We start from the raw sequence: 18,866 nt of genomic DNA, 5'->3' as shown, positions 1-18,866 counted from the left end.
GTCCTGTTTCAGCAGGTACAGTATGTGTGTACAGTGCCTTGCAAAAGTATTCATCCCCCTTGGCGTTTTTCCTATTTTTTTGCATCACAACCTGTAATTTAAATGGATTTTTATTTGTATATCATGTAATGCACATACACAAAATAGTAGAAATTGGTGAAGTGAAATGAAAAAAATTACTTGTTTCAAAAAAGTCTAAAAAATAAATAACGGAAAAGTGGTGCGTGCATATGTATTCACCCCCTTTGCTATGAAGCCCCTAAATAAGATCTGGTGCAACCAATTACCTTCAGAAGTCACATAATTAGTTAAATAAAGTCCACCTGTGTGCAATCTAAGTGTCACATGATCTGTTCTGAAAGGCCCCAGAGTCTGCAACACCATTAAGCAAGGGGCACCACCAAGCAAGCGGCACCATGAAGACCAAGGAGCTTTCCAAACAAGACAGGGACAAAGTTGTGGAGAAGTACAGATCAGGGTTGGGTTATAAACAAATATACAAAACTTTGAATATCCCACGGAGCACCATTAAATCCATTATAAAAAAATGGAAAGAATACGGCACCACAACAAACCTGCCAAGAGAGGGCCGCCCACCAAAACTCACCAAAACTCACAGACCAGGCAGAGAGGCAACAAAGAGACCAATGATAACCACAGCGGAGATTGGAGTATCTGTCCATAAGACCACTTTAGGCCGTACACTCCACAGATCTGGGTTTTACGGAATTGTGGCTAGAAAAAGCCATCACTTAAAGAAAGAAATAAGCAAACATGTTTGGTGTTCGCCGAAAGGCATGTGGGAGACTCCCCAAACATATGGAAGAAGGTACTCTGGTCAGATGAGACTAAAATTGAGCTTTTTGGCCATCAAGGAAAATGCTATGTCTGGCGCAAACCCAACACCTCTCATCACCCTGAGAACACCATCCCCACAGTGAAGCATGGTGGTGGCAGCATCATGCTGTGGGGATGTTTTTCATCGGCAGTGACTGGGAAACTGGTCAGAATTGAAGGAATGATGGATGGCGCTAAATACAGGGAAATTCTTGAGGGAAACCTGTTTCAGTCTTCCAGAGATTTGAGACTGGGACGGAGGTTCACCTTCCAGCAGGACAATGACCCTAAGCATACTTTTAAAGCAACACTCAAGTGGTTTAAGGGGAAATACTTAAATGTCTTGGAATGGCCTAGTCAAAGTCCAGACTTCAATCAAATAGAGGAACCGTGGTATGACTTAAAGATTTCTGTACACCAGCGGAACACATCCAACTTGAAGGAGCTGGAGCAGTTTTGCCTTGAAGAATGGGCAGAAATCCCAGTGGCTAGATGTGCCAAGCTTATAAAGACATACCCCAAGAGACTTGCAGCTCTAATTGCTGCAAAAGGTGTCTCTACAAAGTTTTGACTTTGTAGAGTCACAAGAAAAAAAAATTGCATCTTCAAAGTGGTAGGCATGTTGCGTAAATCAAATGATACAATCCCCCCCAAAATCAATTTTAATCATATTTAGTACCAGGCAACCAAATAGGAAAAATGCCAAGGAGGGTGAATACTTTCGCAAGCCACTGTATGTATTGTATTGTAAGAGATTGTGAGGCAACGATGGCATACTCTGTAGTACGTACTTCAAAAGACTTTACAGGTAACAACCTGGTACCAAATGGTAAACAACGGTGAATCCCAAATAATCAAAATATTAATTATCAGGTAATTATTATAAAAGTTATGTGCTGCCAAACATGTACGCCTGTTGTTGATTGAATTTGTCCGGTTCGGGTTTATTGTCAAAACTCTTTCTCCCTGTGACCCACAGCGTCGAGAGTACAGGTGGGTGTGCTTGCCCAGAAGTACATGCCCCAGCTGGGTTGCTTGTCCAATCTGCGCTTCGTGGTGACGGCCAAGAGCATGGAGAACAACCAGGACATGACGGCCATGCAGATAGTGAACCTGGAAGGCCCCGAGCTGGTCTTTTCGGTGGGTCTGGAAGTTCCATTAGTCCTCTTTATAAGGATGTATTTCCTTATTCTCTTAAAGGGATAGTTCGCCCAAATAAAAAAAATTTACCTTTTGGTTTCCTTACCCTGTCAGCAGTAAATTGGTGACAGTGGCCATTTAAACAAAACCAAAGCATAAATTGCTCTTTTACGTTGTCCATATACTGCTGACATTGTAAGGAAAACAATATGTAATTTTGTGATTTGGGTGAACTATCCCTTGAAGTGTTCTGTAAAAGTGTTCTGAAATATATTGTGATGGTCCAAGAGCCAATGTAGTAGTGTACCCAATTAAAGCCTTACTTATGTTGCTAGAAGCTGCATCTCTCCTCGCCTTTGATCAAGCAGACATTCCAAAAAGTTGATCATCCCTAGATTATTATCATTTATTATATGACATTTGATTGTTGTGAATGGACTATCTCTATTTGAACAGATGAGTGGACCAGCGCAGGTGAACCAGGAGGTAGTTGTCAAGGTGGAGTTCACCAACCCGCTCCCATTCAGCCTGCGTGACGTGAGGATGGCCATGCAAGGGCCTAATTTTATGGCATACCGGGAAAAGTTGTACAGGTAACAGGATTTACAACTCCAAGATCTCACATCATGATGATGCTCACACTTACATTAGTATATTTAGTATTTAGTGTAGTTGTCAGTTGTCAGAGCACCTTACCGATCACTGCACCTGTACACAGCCCATCTGAAATTAGCCCACCCAACTACCTCATCCCTATATTGTTATTTATTTTGCTCTTTTGCACCCCAGTATCTCTGTTTGCACATAATCTCTTGCACATCTAGCATTCCAGTGTTAATACTATTGTAATTATTCTGCACTATAGCCTATTTATTGCCTTACCTCCATAACTTGCTACATTTGCACACACTGTATATATATTTTCTGTTGTATTTTTGACTTTATGTTTTTTACCCCATATGTAACTCTGTGTTGTTTTTATTGCACTGCTTTGCTTTATCTTGGCCAGGTCGCAACTGGCTTACCTGGTTAAATAAAGGTAAAAAAATAAAAAAAAAATAAAAAAAAAAAATAATGCCAATCTGTGTGTGTGTGTGTGTTTGTGTGTGTTTGTAGTGAGATCGCTACCGGCGCCTCCATCACCTGGATGGAGTCATTTGTCCCTACGAGGTCTGTGAATACAATGATCTATGCTGTCCTGGACTGCTCGGTCCTTGGGAATGTGCAAGGCAATTGGGCCATCTGCATCCAGGCCTGATCATTGTCCAGGGAACCCCTCCCACCTGTTAATCACCTGCCATCGACTGGAAAACCATGGACAAACAGAGGCTGTTGTGTAGATCTGAAAGGATTTGATTGGTGGATAAGAAATTCCACCTAGCCTATGAGAGGGCTAGATTCAGCTAATACCATATCCCTTACGGAAAAAAACACTTGATTTCACGTGGAAAATCACATGATTTTACAGGTGAGATTTCCACCTGTGAAACCATGTGTTTTGGAACACTTCAGATCTGATTATATTTCACATGAAGATTCACATGTGGATTTTCACTTGTGAAATCATGTGAAACCATGTGTTTTTGGAACACTTCACATGTGATGATATTTCACATGTGAATATTCTAAAGAGATTTCACAGGTGATGCCCTACAAACAAAATTAAGTTGTTTAAATAGATACACAAACAGTACTTTTAACATACTATATTGTTTTCAACATATATATTTGAATCACTTTGACATACATGATTACATTGTGTATGTTTATTTATACAGTAAGTATTATTCAACATGTCCTCATCTGGAATTTGAACCCACAACCTCCTGGTTCACGACATCCCGACTTTCCTGCTACTCCACCATGTCTGTGTCAATGACAGATTTAACCTACGCTTTGGGTTTAAGTAAAGTAAATTCAAGCTTTGTTAAAAATACACTCAAGAAAAACTTTTATATTCATCATATTGATTCAGGAGTAACATTAAAACAGAATAAAATGCCCCGACAACATTAGACAACTATACAGAAAAGTTCTCAAATTGCTGAAATAAGTATATGAAATAAATGAGGAAAGAATAGTCGGATTAACTAATCTAGAAGTGCAGATGGCACTCTTTTGCTAAATGGAGAGATGTATTATAGGTAATGAATGAGTAGAGGAACTCTACAGACTTTGCAGAGCAGCAGAAAAGTCAGTGTAGCCCAAATCCAGAGGTTGTGAATTCTAATCCAAGTTGAGGTCATATTGAAAAGTCAGTTCTTAGTAATCATGTCAAATGTAATCATGTTCATATGTTTTCACCTCACATGTGATTTGCAGATTCACATTTGAAATTTGCAAAATCTAACTCTCACGTGGAATTTATTTTTCACATGAAAAACTTTCTCATGTGAAAATCTAATTTTCACTTTCACTTGTGAAAAACGTTCACATGAAAATCTAACTCGCACATGTGGAATTGCATTTTCACATGTGAAAAACCTTCACATCTGAAAATAAAATTTTCTGTTTCACATGTGACATTTTGTGGCGTGGAAATCAAGTCAAATCAAATCAAATTTTATTGGCCACATGCGCCGAATACAACAGGTGCAGACATTACAGTGAAATGCTTATTTACAGCCCTTAACCAACAGTGTATTTCTTTTTAACAAAAAAAAGTAAAAATAAAACAACAACAAAAAAAGTGTTGAGAAAAAAAGAGCAGAAGTAAAATAAAATAACAGTAGGGAAGCTATATATACAGGGGGGTACTGGTGCAGAGTCAATGTGCGGGGGCACCGGCTAGTTGAGGTAGTTGAAGTAATATGTACATGTGGGTAGAGTTAAAGTGACTATGCATAAATACTGCAAATTGTGTTCAAATTTGTAGTTTCATGGTATCATTTGTTGAAATTTTGAATCCCTGTGTTGTCACATTTCACATGAGATCATGTTTTCACGTGTAGTTTTATGTTTTCACATGTTGCTTTTGCATGTTGTCACTTGTTATCACATTAAGTTCACATAAGATCACGTGCCCATGTAAGGGATTGCTTACACGGATACATTTTTTTCCAGAAATGCCTAGGGCTAGGGGCTAGGAGTTGATTTGGAATTGGACAGAAGACGGAGGGCCAAACCACAACAAGCGCATTAGTTTATCTTATAATGTATTTTTGCAATGCCAAATATCTATTAAATCAATCTATTTTCAGGCATTGGTAACACTTAAAGTTGAAGGCCCCTACATAAGGACTTCATAACACATTAATTAGCTATACATGGCACATTCATAATCAGTAGAACTGCAAGTTGAAGTTTTTGTTATGTCACAGTAATCTGCATATATGTTGACTCATGTAAACTTGCAGTTATTGACATAGGCATTTCATGAAAGTTATCCCTTCAAGATTCTCAGGGACAAAAAGGTTCAAAAGTTACTATCCATATGAATATGATGTATAGAAAACTTCAAAATTGTTTTTTATTCATTCTAATGAAATGAATAAAGACCTTATCTCAGGTATTGAATTTGGTTTCGAATGAGCTGACTCAGATTCAGTTTCTGTTGTTCGATCTTACAAACCTTTGCTGACTGTGATTTCTCACATAATCATGACCTCCAATCTAATCAACAGTCCAGTGTTATGTGCAGTAGATTTAATCAAGCAGAAAAGGTACTGCATTTAAAGAAGCTATGCGTATTTGGGAAACAACATGAAAAAAAAAAAAACTATTAACCTTAAGTAAATCATTTGTCATCAGATTGAAATGCAGAATATAAAAAAATGTACACTGTATATAATTTCACAATTTAAAAGCTATCTTAGGGCACTGTTCCTCAGTTATTTTGTTTGACTGTTTTTGCATGAGCAGTAATATTGGAAAAACATAATTTTAGGCTTTGCGTCAAACCAAATATTTAAATTCACTGCCATTAACTGTTTATAACATTTCAGCTGTGCACTGCTTTTGATTAACAATAAAATCATTTTCAAAAACAATACTGTTGTCACACCATTACATTTTTTGTAATCATTTAATATTTTAAAACATTTCCGGATGGGGTGGGTTAAAGTAAACAGGCCACTGTAACTGCCAATATCATTGTTATGTTCACTGGTCCCGATTCATTCAAAAATTATTTCTAAAACACCTTACAAACACTCCAACCTTTTTATTAAAAAAAAAACGGTATTGCGCATAGTGCTAGAAAACATTCAGACCATCTACAAGACATTGGTTCCATATTAACCACTGTAAATGAATTTGAGGAAGCTCTAAAAATGCAACTATTCTATAAAATAAGTGAAATAATAGCTGACTTTAACTTCCGTCTTAAATCAGTAACATTATAGCAGGCTGGGATGAGATCCTATTAGACAGTGCTCATCAGTCTCGGATGTTCCAGGCACAGTTAATTTATCTATGTTTCCAGGTGATACAGTATCCATGTCAGGTTTACTGAGCTCTTCATGGCAGATGTCACATGATGATACTCCTCCACACTGTTCCTTTGGGTAGGCCAAGCAATGCTCAATTCATCCATTAGGAAAGAGGCAGAGAACCAAGGCCTCAGAGCACATTGGGAAACTTTCATGAAATTATTGGAATCCGCAAGCAATACTTATCAACACTGTTTTAACGTTGAAATGTTCTTACATGGTAAATGTCATCTTAATCTTGGAGACTTGAAGACCGGAGCATAACCAGGTAGGACCAGGGAAGAAACTGACCAGAAAATGACCAGAGCCCAGGTTCCCAAAAGCATCTTAAGGCGAAGTTCATCGTTAGAACTTTTTGTAACTTTTTGTAAGAGCATCGTTAAATCTCAGAGCTGTTTCCCAAAACCATTGTTACTAAAGTTGGACTTGAAAACACTTGTTATTTACCGACTTCCTCAGACTACTCATAGAACAGCCACGTTTTTTGCCCTTCCACATCACTTTATACACAGAAGACTACAAATACATAGTTGCCAATGTCTTTGCAATTGTTAAAAACAGGAGAAAGATAAAAGATCATTCAAATGAAACCAAGATGACTGCATTAAAATATAAATACAGTAAAATACTCCCAAAAAAAATGCTGGGTTGTTTGGATGACCCAATTGTTGGGTTGCAGGTACTGGGTCACTTAGTTGGGTCGTTTTCTTAAAAAAAAGAGCCAGGCTGGGTTGTTGCGGTGACTGTATTAGGTTCTTAAATGGTTCTTCCTCAGCTCTTAAGGTTCCTTAGAGAACTCTAGCCCGATAAAGAACCTTTGAGTTAACTTTGGAGTTCTTGACGTGGCATCTACGGTTTTTCCAAATTCTAAAAGGTTCTTGAAATGTATGGAAGCCTGCAGACGTGTCCCTTTCATAGCACATACAAATTGGTTAGTGTTAACTAGGGTTGATTTTTCCGTGTACAATTTCTAGTGTTGATTCAAGAGTTAAATTAACACTCTGTGGTGCAAAATAACCCCTGTGTTAGTGTTAATGACCAGAGTTGAACCAAAACCCACACCTATCATTGTCATATTTTATCATATTTCCAAGCATGCTCTATTGCAGGTAAAAAAAAAAAGTAATTGTCTGTTTCAATATCTATGTTTTTGCATATTGTACATAGATTAATTCATATTTTGCTACTCAAATATAAATAAAATACCTCTTTCTAAACTATTCCAATCCGTTACTTAGACTTATTTCACCCGTAACTGATGTGGTTGTTTCAATTTAGATGTTTAAGGTAGTCTCATATCCTAGTCTTCCCAACCCTGGCAGTCATTCTGAATGCAGGTTGCGGGTGAATACAAATTCTAAATGTTGGATATCCCCACTCTGGCTGGATTCCAATAGAAATTATGCATCACTTTACAAGCCAGCATAATGTGACTTGCAGGCCTGATGTGGACTGTAAACTATGAGATTCAGGCCACTGTATTAGGGTTAAACTCTAAAAAGGTGTTATAAAATATGGATCGTCTTAAAGAATTTAATTTGAATGACAACATATTCACTTAGGATCTCACTTGGTGAAGGCCACAGGACTGAAAATGAATAGAGTACCACAGTATGAGTCATAATACCCATAAAACCTAGCGGTCAAAAGGGGAAATGATTCCAATCGTTTTACCACCATTCATTTTTCCGATGAGGGATTTTAGAAACCCTTAAAATAAGGGCTTTGTTTCGTGTAGGCTTACCATGGGGTGACATTTTGATAACCGTGTAAATCTCTCTAGGACAAGGTGATGTTTATCAATATATTCCCTTGTATTTAGCACCCAAAAATGAAATGCTAATTAGCTGCTAATGTGGCTATCCTAAAGAACTACAAATGCCATGATGATCCGGACGGTACTGCCAAATCGAGGCAAAGGTAAGAATCTCTGGATTAACTCAACTATATACACAAAAGTATGTGGACATCCCTTCAAATTAGTGGATTCGGCTATTTCAGCCACACCCGTTGCTGACAGATGTATAAAATCGAGCACACAGCCATGCAATCTCCATAGACAAACATTTGCAGTTGAATGGCCTTACTGAAGAGCTCAGTGAATTTCAACATGGCACTGTCATATGATGCCATCTTTCCAACAAGTCAGTTCATCAAATGTCTGCCCTGCTAGAGCTTCTCCGGTCAACTGTTATTGTGAAGTGGATATGTCTAGGAGCAACAGCGGCTTAGCTGTGAAGTGGTAGGCCACATAAGCTCACAGAATGGGACCGGCGAGTGCTGAAGCGCGTAGCGCGTAAAAATCATCTGTCCTCGTTTGCAACACTCACGACCAAGTTCTGAACTGGCTCTGGAAGCAATGTCAGCACAAGAACTGTTCGTCAGGGGAGCTTCATGAAATGGATTTCCATGGCCGAGCAGCCGCACACAAGCCTAAAATCACCATGCGCAATGCCAAGCGTCGGCTGGAGTGGTGTAAAGCTTGCCGTCATTGGACTCTGGAGCAGTGGAAATGCGTTCTCTGGAGTGATGAATCATGCTTCACCATCTGGCAGTCCGACGGACGGATCTGTGTTTGGCGGATGCCAGGAGAACGCTACATGCCCCAATGCATACTGCCAACTGTCAAGTTGTTTTTCATGGTTTAGGCTAGGCCCCTTAGTTCAAGTCAAGGGAAATCTTAACGCTAAAGCATACAATGACATTCTAGATGATTTTGTGCTTCCAACTTTGTGGCAACAGTTTGGGGAAGGCCCTTTCCCGTTTCAGCATGACAATGCCCCCGTGCTCAAAGCGAGGTCTGTACAGAAATGGTTTGTCGAGATCAGTGTGGAAGATCTTGACTGGCCTGCACAGAGCCCTGACCTCAACCCCATCGAACACCATTGGAATGAATTGGAACGCCGACCGTGAGCCAGGCCTAATCGTCCAATATCATTGCCCGACCTCACTAATGCTGTTGTGGCTGAATGGATGTCCACGCAGCAATGTTCCAACATCCAGTGGAAGCCTTCCCAGAAGAGTGGAGGCTGCTATAGCAGCAAAGGGGTAACCAACTCAATATTATGTTACAGGAGGGGGTCGCAGTTCAGGAGCGACCCACTAGGTGTCATCCTCCGACAACCTTAGGCACCTCCTCACTCACAGTCTGAACTAATCATTATCCTATTGGTGTCACCTGTGTCTACCTGTTCACCTGTGTATTTATGCCCTCACTTCCCTGTGTTCCCCTGCTCTGTTTTCTCTGCTAGTTTCTCGATGCCAAACAGTACTAATCAGTGTCTGATCGCGAGACGTATGTACAGGTACTTGAGAAGTGTTCTCCCTGTTTCATTGTTGTTTTCAGTCGTAGTTAGTATTTTGTATGTTTGCTGTCAGCTTGTTTTTGGAGACCAATTTTCTCCTTTATTTTATCGTGACAAGTCTGTTATTTTGTATCCTGGTTTTGGGACCACCAGTAAAGATCCTTGTTTCACCATCTCTGCCTACTGTCTATCCTGCACCGCACCTGGGTCACACCTCACACCAACCCTTACAATATTAATGCCCATGATTTTGGAATGAGATGTTCGTTGATCAGGTGTCCACAGACCTTTGGTCATGTAGTATATTTACATTTAGCAGACGCTCTTATCCAGAGAGACTTACAGTTAGTGAGTGCATACATTATTTTTTGTATTTTTCATACTGGCCCCTCGTGGAAATCGAACCCACAACCCTGTCGTTGCAAACGCCATGCTCTACCAACTGAGCTACATCCCTGCCGGCCATTCCCTCCCCTACCCTGGACGACGCTGGGCCAATTGTGCGCCGCCCCATGGGTCTCCCGGACGCGGCCGGCTACGACAGAGCCTGGATTCGAACCAGGATCTCTAGTGGCAAAGCTAGCACTGCGATGCAGTGCCTTGCGCCACTCGGGAGACTATATATACACTACCGTTCAAACGTTTCTCTCAAAAGGATCTCTGTACTTTGCTCCGTTAATCTTTGCCTCGATCCTGACTAGTCTCCTAGTCCCTGCCGCTGAAAAACATCCCCACAGCATGATACTGCCACCACCATGCTTCAACGTAAGAATAGAGCAAGGTTTCCTCCAGACGTGACGCTTGACATTCAGGCCAAAGAGTTCAATCTTGGATTCATCAGACCAGAGAATCTTAATTTTCATGATCTGAGAGTCTTTAGGTGCCTTTTGGCAAACTCCAAGCGGGCTGTCATGTGCCTTTTACTGAGTGGCTTCCGTCTGGCCACTCTACCATAAAGGCCTGATTGGTGGAGTGCTGCAGAGATGGTTGTCCTTCTGGAAGGTTCTCCCATCTCCACAGAGGAACTCTGGAGTTCTGTCAGTGACTCTTGGTCACCTCCCTGACCAAGCCCCTTCTCCCCGATTGCTCAGTTTGGACGGGCAGCCAGTTCTAGGAAGAGTCTTGGTGGTTCCAAAATTCTTCCATTTAAGAATGATGGAGGCCACTGTGTTCTTGGGGACCTTCAATGCTGCAGAATTGTTTTGATAACCTTCCCCAGATCTGTGCCTCGACACAATCATGTTTCAGCGCTCTACGCACAATTCCTTCAACCTCATGGCTTTGTTTTTGCTCTGACATGCACTGTCAACTGTGGGACCTTAGACATGTGTGTACCTTTCCAATTCATGTCCAATCAATTGAATTTACCACAGGTGGACTCCAATCAAGTTGTAGAAACATCTCAATGATGATCAATTGAAACAGGAGGCACCTGAGCTCAATTTCGAGTCTCAAAGCAAAGGGTCTGAATAATCTTTACGTTTTTGTAAATTTGCAACAATTTATAAAAACCTATTTTCACTTTGTCATTATGGGGTATTGTGTGTAGATTGCTGAAGAAAATGTTTTATTTAATACATTTTCGAATAAGGCTGTAACGTAACAAAATGTGGAAAAAGTCAAGGGGTCTGAATACTTTCCGAAAGCACTGTTTATATACACACACAACCAGTCAAAAGTTTGGACAAACCTACTCATTCAATGGTTTTACTTTATTTGTACTATTTTTGACAATGTAGAATAATAGTGAAGACATCAAAACTATGAAATAACACATATGGAATCATGTAGTAACCCAAACAGTGTTAAACAAATAATAATATTTTACATTTGAGATTCTTCAAATAGCCACCCTTTGCCTTGATGACAGCTTTGCACACTCTTTGCATGAAAATTAACTGGTGTGCCTTCTTAAAAGTTAATTTGTGGAATTTATTTCCTTGTTAATGCGTTTGAGCCAATCAGTTGTGTTGTGACAAGGTAAGGGGGTATACATAAAATAGCCGTATTTGGTAAAAGACCAAGTCCATATTATGGCAAGAACAGCTCTGTTACGAACCTAGGGTGAATGGTAAAAAGACCCGTAACATAACTCAGGCGAATTAAAATAGTGAAAAGGAACAGTGAGAACAAAATACACTGACAACCAATCCTACGTCAAACAAAAAAAGTTTATTTTAAACACACGGTAAACAGTTTGGGGAAAAGGGGCTGAGCTGAACCCAAGGAATAATACATTTTAAAAATAACTAAACTGATCCTGCCTGCCTCAAGAACCTCTAGCTTGCTACTAACTATACAAAAATACAGTGGGTGGTCCGCTCAGGTCTAACTAGTGTTTTTAGACAACGTTTTCCTACGGGTAGTGTATGCCCAAGGGCGACTTGCTGAAAATCCCCTTTTCCCAGGCACCAACAAACATAGGTAAATAGGGACTAAACAGCAAACGAGTGACTAGACAATAGCAAACAAGACACCACAGTAATACATACTCACATGGAACAGGACAAAGTGAGATGTATGGGCTATGACTATGTGGTGTATAAAGGAATGACAGTAGTCTGTCTATCAAAAAGGTGTAGCCTAATGTGTGAGAAAGCAAGAAAAAAAAAAGAGTCTTGGTGAGAAACACAACTGACTGGGTTTTTACACCAAGGGATGTGTAATGTGATTGGGTAATGAAAACCAGAAACAGGTGGTGCAATCAGGAGGAGTGTCCACTGATTGGTCCACCTCAGCAATCAGCAGATTAACTGACGACTGACAGGTGGGACACACCAACGACCACCAATCAGGAACACAAAGGACACCTGTGAATAGGGCAGAAGGAGAGGAAAAACACAAATACACATACCTGTTCCCATAACAAGCTCAAATAAGCAAAGAGAAAAAACATCCATCATTACTTTAAGACATGAAGGTCTGTCAATAAGGAACATTTCAAGAACTTTGAAAGTTTCAAGTGCAGTCGCAAAAACCACCAAGTACTATTATGATGAACCATTACTAAAGGACACCAAGAAGAGACCTGCTTGGGATAAAAAACACGAGCAATGGACATTATACCGGTGGAAATGTGTCCTTTGGTCTGGAGTCCAAATGTGAAGTTATTGGTTCAAACCGCCGTGTCTTTGTGAGACGCGGTGTGGGTGAATGGATGATCTCCGCATGTGTAGTTCCCCCCGTAAAGCATGGAGGAGGAGGTGTTATGGTGTGTGGGTGCTTTGCTGTTGACACTGTCTGTAATTTATTTAGATTTCAAGACACACTTAACCAGCATGGCTACCACAGCATTCTGCAGCGATACGCCATCCCATCTGGTTTGCGATTAGTGGGACTATCATTTATTTTTCAACAGGACAATGACCCAACACATCTCCAGGCTGTGCTATTTGACCAAGAAGGAGAGTGATGGGGTGCAGCATCAGATGACCTGGCCTCCACAATCACCCGACCTCAACCCAATTGAGATGGTTTGGGATGAGTTGGACTGCAGAGTGAAGGAAAAGCAGCCAACAAGTGCTCAGCATATGTGGGAACTCCTTCAAGACTGTTGGAAAAGCATTCCAGGTGAAGCTGGTTGAGAGAATGCCAAGAGTGTGCAAAGCTAACATCAAGGCAAAGAGTGGCTACTTTGAAGAATCTCAAATCTAAAATATATTTTGATTTGTTTAACACGTTTTTGGTCACTACATGATTCCATATGTTATTTCATAGATTTGATATCTTCACTATTATTCTACAATGTAGAAAATAGTGAAAATAAAGAAAAACCCTTGAATGAGTAGGTGTGTCCAAACTTTTGACTGGTACTGTATATATAATTAGCTTTATGTATTGTTAGATATAGGCCTATTGTAAATGTGTATTAGTGTTGCATCACCAGCTTTATTGCAAAAACAAATACAAGTACAAACATAACTTGAAGCTACATATAATTTTGACCGAGGTAATGAACTGTCCATTGATCAGCACAGCAATTGATAAAACAGCACCATGTTTGAAACACAAGTGGTTCTGAACTTATGTCAATATTGCACAGATAAGCTAACAGTTACAGAATTCAGGAATGCAGACAGGCTCTATCTATCTGAGCTACTGTGTCCAACACACCACCACCTGTTGGGCACCTACTGACCAAAAAAGGATGTTATTATGTTTTTTATTTGTATGACATGTATTGCTAAAATAAAGGTTTAAGGAAATACAAGCATGCACCACATTACTACAAGACAAAACAGCTCAATCAAGCCTGATGGTCTTGTAGGTATAAAAGCATGAAAAGATGGGAAAAAGGGTTCTGCCTGTAACCAAAGGGTTCTTCAACGGGTTCTCCTATGGGGACAGCCGAAGAACCCTTTTATGTTCTAGATAGCACCTTTTTCTCTAAGAGTGTAGCTACTTTAGTAGGTCAAAGCTGTGTGTTGGTAAACCTTGGTAGAGCATGGGTGGAATAGGCATTGTGGTGCTCGTGAATTTCCTTTCTATTTCGGCTTCAGACCAATGCTTATTCCCACTTAAAACATATTTTTTTGGGTTTTAATAGCTTAACGTTGATGTGTACTCATATCATCAATTGAACCATACACAATTATCTGTACATTGTGTCACAGTCAAAAAGTGTGTTTGTGCTCTTATTGGGCCAATATCTCTGGAAATGTTGTCCAATATGTGTGAAGAACATACTGTCCATAGAGCACTCTTAACAAGTATCAGTTAATTGTATCACAGTAAAACAGGGGTCACTATTACATTGGTGTCCTTGCAGGGAGTGTGAACTGTCTGAGGATAACAGTGTTGCTTCCATCCATCTCCTTGGCCCAGCCTGGGCTTGAACCGGTGACTCTCTGAACACATCGAAACGTGTCACCCACAAAGTAGTGTTACCAGTCATGCCACAGAAACCACAGGTCTTTCAGAGCAAGAGAAACAACAACTTTAGGTCTCAGAAAGGATGATGTCACCGTTAGCGCACTGCTAACTAGCTATCCATTTCGTATACACACACATATGAAATCACCAATGTTCCAGAGACCTGCGAGCTTGCAACGGCTCCAAGAAAGCAGTGTTTCTTGTGGGAGTCAGAATTTGCTAAACGTCATGGTCGCAACACTAGAATTATACCATAATCTTATATAATGCTTATATAATATAGCAGGACTTGTGCTATTATCACACCTTCCGGGAAAACCCCAGGAAATGAATGTTAAAAAACTGTTTTAAGTGATATGCTAGCTTTTGTTTAAATTTAAAAATTTCTTATGTACTAACAAGGCTTTTTAGCATACAATGCTTTTGACACCTGCTAGAGTACTGTAAATCTACTGTACTTCAACAAGAGATATACTCACATTGGCCCTTACCCCATTAATGTACTTGGTAATGTAAACATGGTCCGAATCTTGATATACAGTGGGGGAAAAAAGTATTTAGTCAGCCACCAATTGTGCAAGTTCTCCCACTTAAAAAGATGAGAGAGGCCTGTCCTTTTCATCATAGGTACACGTCAACTATGACAAAGAAATTGAGAAAAAAAAATCCAGAAAATCACATTGTAGGATTTTTAATGAATTTATTTGCAAATTATGGTGGAAAATAAGTATTTGGTCACCTACAAACAAGCAAGATTTCTGGCTCTCACAGACCTGTAACTTCTTCTTTAAGAGGCTCCTCTGTCCTCCACTCGTTACCTGTATTAATGGCACCTGTTTGAACTTGTTATCAGTATAAAAGACACCTGTCCACAACCTCAAACAGTCACACTCCAAACTCCACTATGGTCAAGACCAAAGAGCTGTCAAAGGACACCAGAAACAAAATTGTAGACCTGCACCAGGCTGGGAAGACTGAATCTGCAATAGGTAAGCAGCTTGGTTTGAAGAAATCAACTGTGGGAGCAATTATTAGGAAATGGAAGACATACAAGACCACTGATAATCTCCCTCGATCTGGGGCTCCACGCAAGATCTCACCCCGTGGGGTCAAAATGATCACAAGAACGGTGAGCAAAAATCCCAGAACCACACGGGGGGACCTAGTGAATGACCTGCAGAGACCTGGAACCAAAGTAACAAAGCCTACCATCAGTAACACACTACGCCGCCGGGGACTCAAATCCTGCAGTGCCAGACGTGTCCCCCTGCTTAAGCCAGTACATGTCCAGGCCCGTCTGAAGTTTGCTAGAGTGCATTTGGATGATCCAGAAGAGGATTGGGAGAATGTCATATGGTCAGATGAAACCAAAATATAACTTTTTGGTAAAAACTCAACTCATCGTGTTTGGAGGACAAAGAATGCTGAGTTGCATCCAAAGAACACCATACCTACTGTGAAGCATGGGGGTGGAAACTTCATGCTTTGGGGCTATTTTTCTGCTAAGGGACCAGGACGACTAATCCGTGTAAAGGAAAGAATGAATGGGGCCATGTATCGTGAGATTTTGAGTGAAAACCTCCTTCCATCAGCAAGGGCATTGAAGATGAAACGTGGCTGGGTCTTTTAGCATGACAATGATCCCAAACACACCTCCCGGGCAACGAAGGAGTGGCTTCGTAAGAAGCATTTCAAGGTCCTGGAGTGGCCTAGCCAGTCTCCAGATCTCAACCCCATAGAAAATCTTTGGAGGGAGTTGAAAGTCCGTGTTGCCCAGCGACAGCCCCAAAACATCACTGCTCTAGAGGAGATCTGCATGGAGGAATGGGCCAAAATACCAGCAACAGTGTGTGAAAATCTTGTGAAGACTTACAGAAAACGTTTGACCTGTGTCATTGCCAACAAGGGGTATATAACAAAGTATTGAGAAACTTTTGTTATTGACCAAATACTTATTTTCCACCATAATTTGCAAATCAATTCATAAAAAATCCTACAATGTGATTTTCTGGAATTTCTTTTCTCATTTTGTCTGTCATAGTTGACATGTACCTATGATGAAAATTACAGGCCTCTCTCATCTTTTTAAGTGGGAGAACTTGCACAATTGGTGACTGACTAAATACTTTTTTTCCCCACTGTATACCCATTGGTTATTGAAGGGGCAATCTGCAGGTCAAAAAACTACAAAGCCCTCACCCCGCCACTGTTTGGTAAAAAGATGAGTAATTTGGTGTGGAGAAATGTATCCATTCTCAAATTCATTGATAGAGCTATGGATACAAAATTACAATTTCAACCATATTCAGAGACTAAACAGTGTTTGGTTACTGTAGTGTCGAGTCAAATGTTGCTAATAATGCTGTAACAAAGGAGTCCGCTTATACTGAACTTTGATCATAAGTTTTATTCATATCACAAGATTTCAGCATAAGTGTACAGATGTATATAGCATCCGGAGAGCAGTGTTTCCCAAATTGCAATGGCCGCTCTAACGTTCTCTGTCTCTAGCCTATACTTATAAGATATACAAAAATATAGGTGGCTCCCTCTACTGTCCAATCACCTGTCTCCAACGAACAGGGGTGTCACTACAAAATGGCTCCCTCTGAAACTGAATAAACATCCTCCCAGGTTCCACTTAAAACCTTATCAAAGTCATAATCTTAATACACTACATACTTCCCCCCTTCGAGACTAACTAAAAGTCTCGAAAACAAAAAGAATAGGATTATGACAAGTAACAATTTCTCTTATTGAGTATCTTTAACAATAAACAACAAAACACTTTTCTCTGGAGTGTAAATACCTTTCTATGAAATATGAACAAATCTTTATGAAGTGTGAATACATTACTATGAAATATGAACAAATCTTTATGTAGTGTGAGAGCGAAAAACCTGTCTGGCAGCCTTCTTTCCAAATATCCATCCATCAATCAAGACAGTAAAATTCTCTCACGGCCCCTCTGCCCCAGGCAACCACCTAGGTACTCCAGATCAATTCATAAATCTTTATCAATGCATTTGAAACTATGTTGCCATTAAATACACATGAAATCCCCAGCAAACAAAATACTATCCAAAAAATTTTCACACTAAGGCTGGTCGACCCATCGGACCCTACAGTGGATCATCTCTATCCCTGCCTAGACTCCATGTCCCTAAGCATTCACGAAATAAACAAAAGCATCTAAGATCCCCACATGTATCCAATAACATCAAATATCATTCTACAAAAATTAATACAGAAAGAATATGACACAAATTATGTATTACACATGCAAATATGTCTATATTTCATTGCAGACACTGGAATGTAGTCCACTACACTTCATCTCCTCAGCAGTCTCGACTTCCAATGCATCGTTGATGATGGAATCGGAACATTTCCACACCTTCCTTGTTGCATCTCCTCCAGTCCCTTCATATTCTCCTTTCATATTCTCCTTGTTTGAGTATTTCAATCTCTACATATTCCCCCAAATGCTTCTGGAAGAAAAGAAAGGTCCAAACAGTATCTTTTGCAAAACAACACTTTCAAATTAAAACATCAATATCAACTAAGAATATAAAAATGATATATAAATGATATATGAATCACATTATCCTATTTCCCCCCTTTGATTCATAACAAAATACTAAAATCACACTAATATTGAAAAACATTTAAAAAATAATCAAATAATCAAAAAGGATATTTATCCATCAATACTCCATCCAGTCCCACTTGTCCCTCTTCATCCAGATCAGGAACAGTCAACAACGGCATCTGAGTGTTGTCTCCAGGCATCTCAATATCATAGCTTTCGCAAAGGTCAGTAACAATTTACAAAAGCAAAACATCACACACAGTGCCATCAAAGCTGCTATTAAAATCTGAACCATCACTGCTCCCACTGGGCCTAACTGATCTTGCAACCAAGACTTCGCTGACCATCCAGCTCCTTCAGATCTACCAAATGCATCCCTTATATTCTTCAATGCATCTATAACACTAGTGCTATTATCTGAACTATCTGGAATCAAAGTATAGCTAACATTATCAATATGATCTTCCCAAATTTTACACCATACCATGGAAAAATCCCCACTTCTCTCTTAGACTTATCCTCCAATGATAGGCTTCCCAGACTATGAAATTCCTCTAAAATTGGTGCTGGAGCCATCTGCTCCCTTGTAATCAAATGCGATATATTTATGGCTTTAATAACTATCAATGTTGAAAGAGTTAAATTGGCTTCTCACTGTTGTTATAATAGGCTGAAGTGTTGATGTCCTTG

The 18,866-nt window shown here is 39.9% G+C and overlaps 2 protein-coding genes across 2 annotated transcripts in view; both read left to right on the top strand.

The window, feature by feature from the left end:
- Nucleotides 1-5,966, top strand: part of LOC311109204 (coagulation factor XIII A chain-like) — a gene marked incomplete at its 5' end in the record, with an annotated part of 34,029 nt that extends 28,063 nt beyond the window's left edge. The window contains 3 exons of the mRNA XM_084152053.1: nucleotides 1,817-1,977; nucleotides 2,434-2,570; nucleotides 3,094-5,966. Of these exons, the coding sequence (XP_084008179.1) occupies nucleotides 1,817-1,977; nucleotides 2,434-2,570; nucleotides 3,094-3,235 (440 nt within the window). The 3' untranslated portion in view covers nucleotides 3,236-5,966. The remainder of the gene's footprint in view (nucleotides 1-1,816; nucleotides 1,978-2,433; nucleotides 2,571-3,093) is intronic.
- The window catches only part of LOC311109170 (coagulation factor XIII A chain-like), a gene marked incomplete at its 5' end in the record, with an annotated part of 108,747 nt that overhangs the window by 31,801 nt on the left and 58,080 nt on the right, over nucleotides 1-18,866 (top strand). The gene's annotated exons all lie outside the window — the stretch shown is intronic.

This window comes from Coregonus lavaretus (assembly GCF_964263955.1).
Source record: "Coregonus lavaretus genome assembly, chromosome: 34".
Classification (NCBI taxonomy): domain Eukaryota; kingdom Metazoa; phylum Chordata; class Actinopteri; order Salmoniformes; family Salmonidae; genus Coregonus; species Coregonus lavaretus.
Note: the sequence above shows the minus strand (reverse complement) of the source record. Positions and strands in the feature narration are given on the sequence as shown.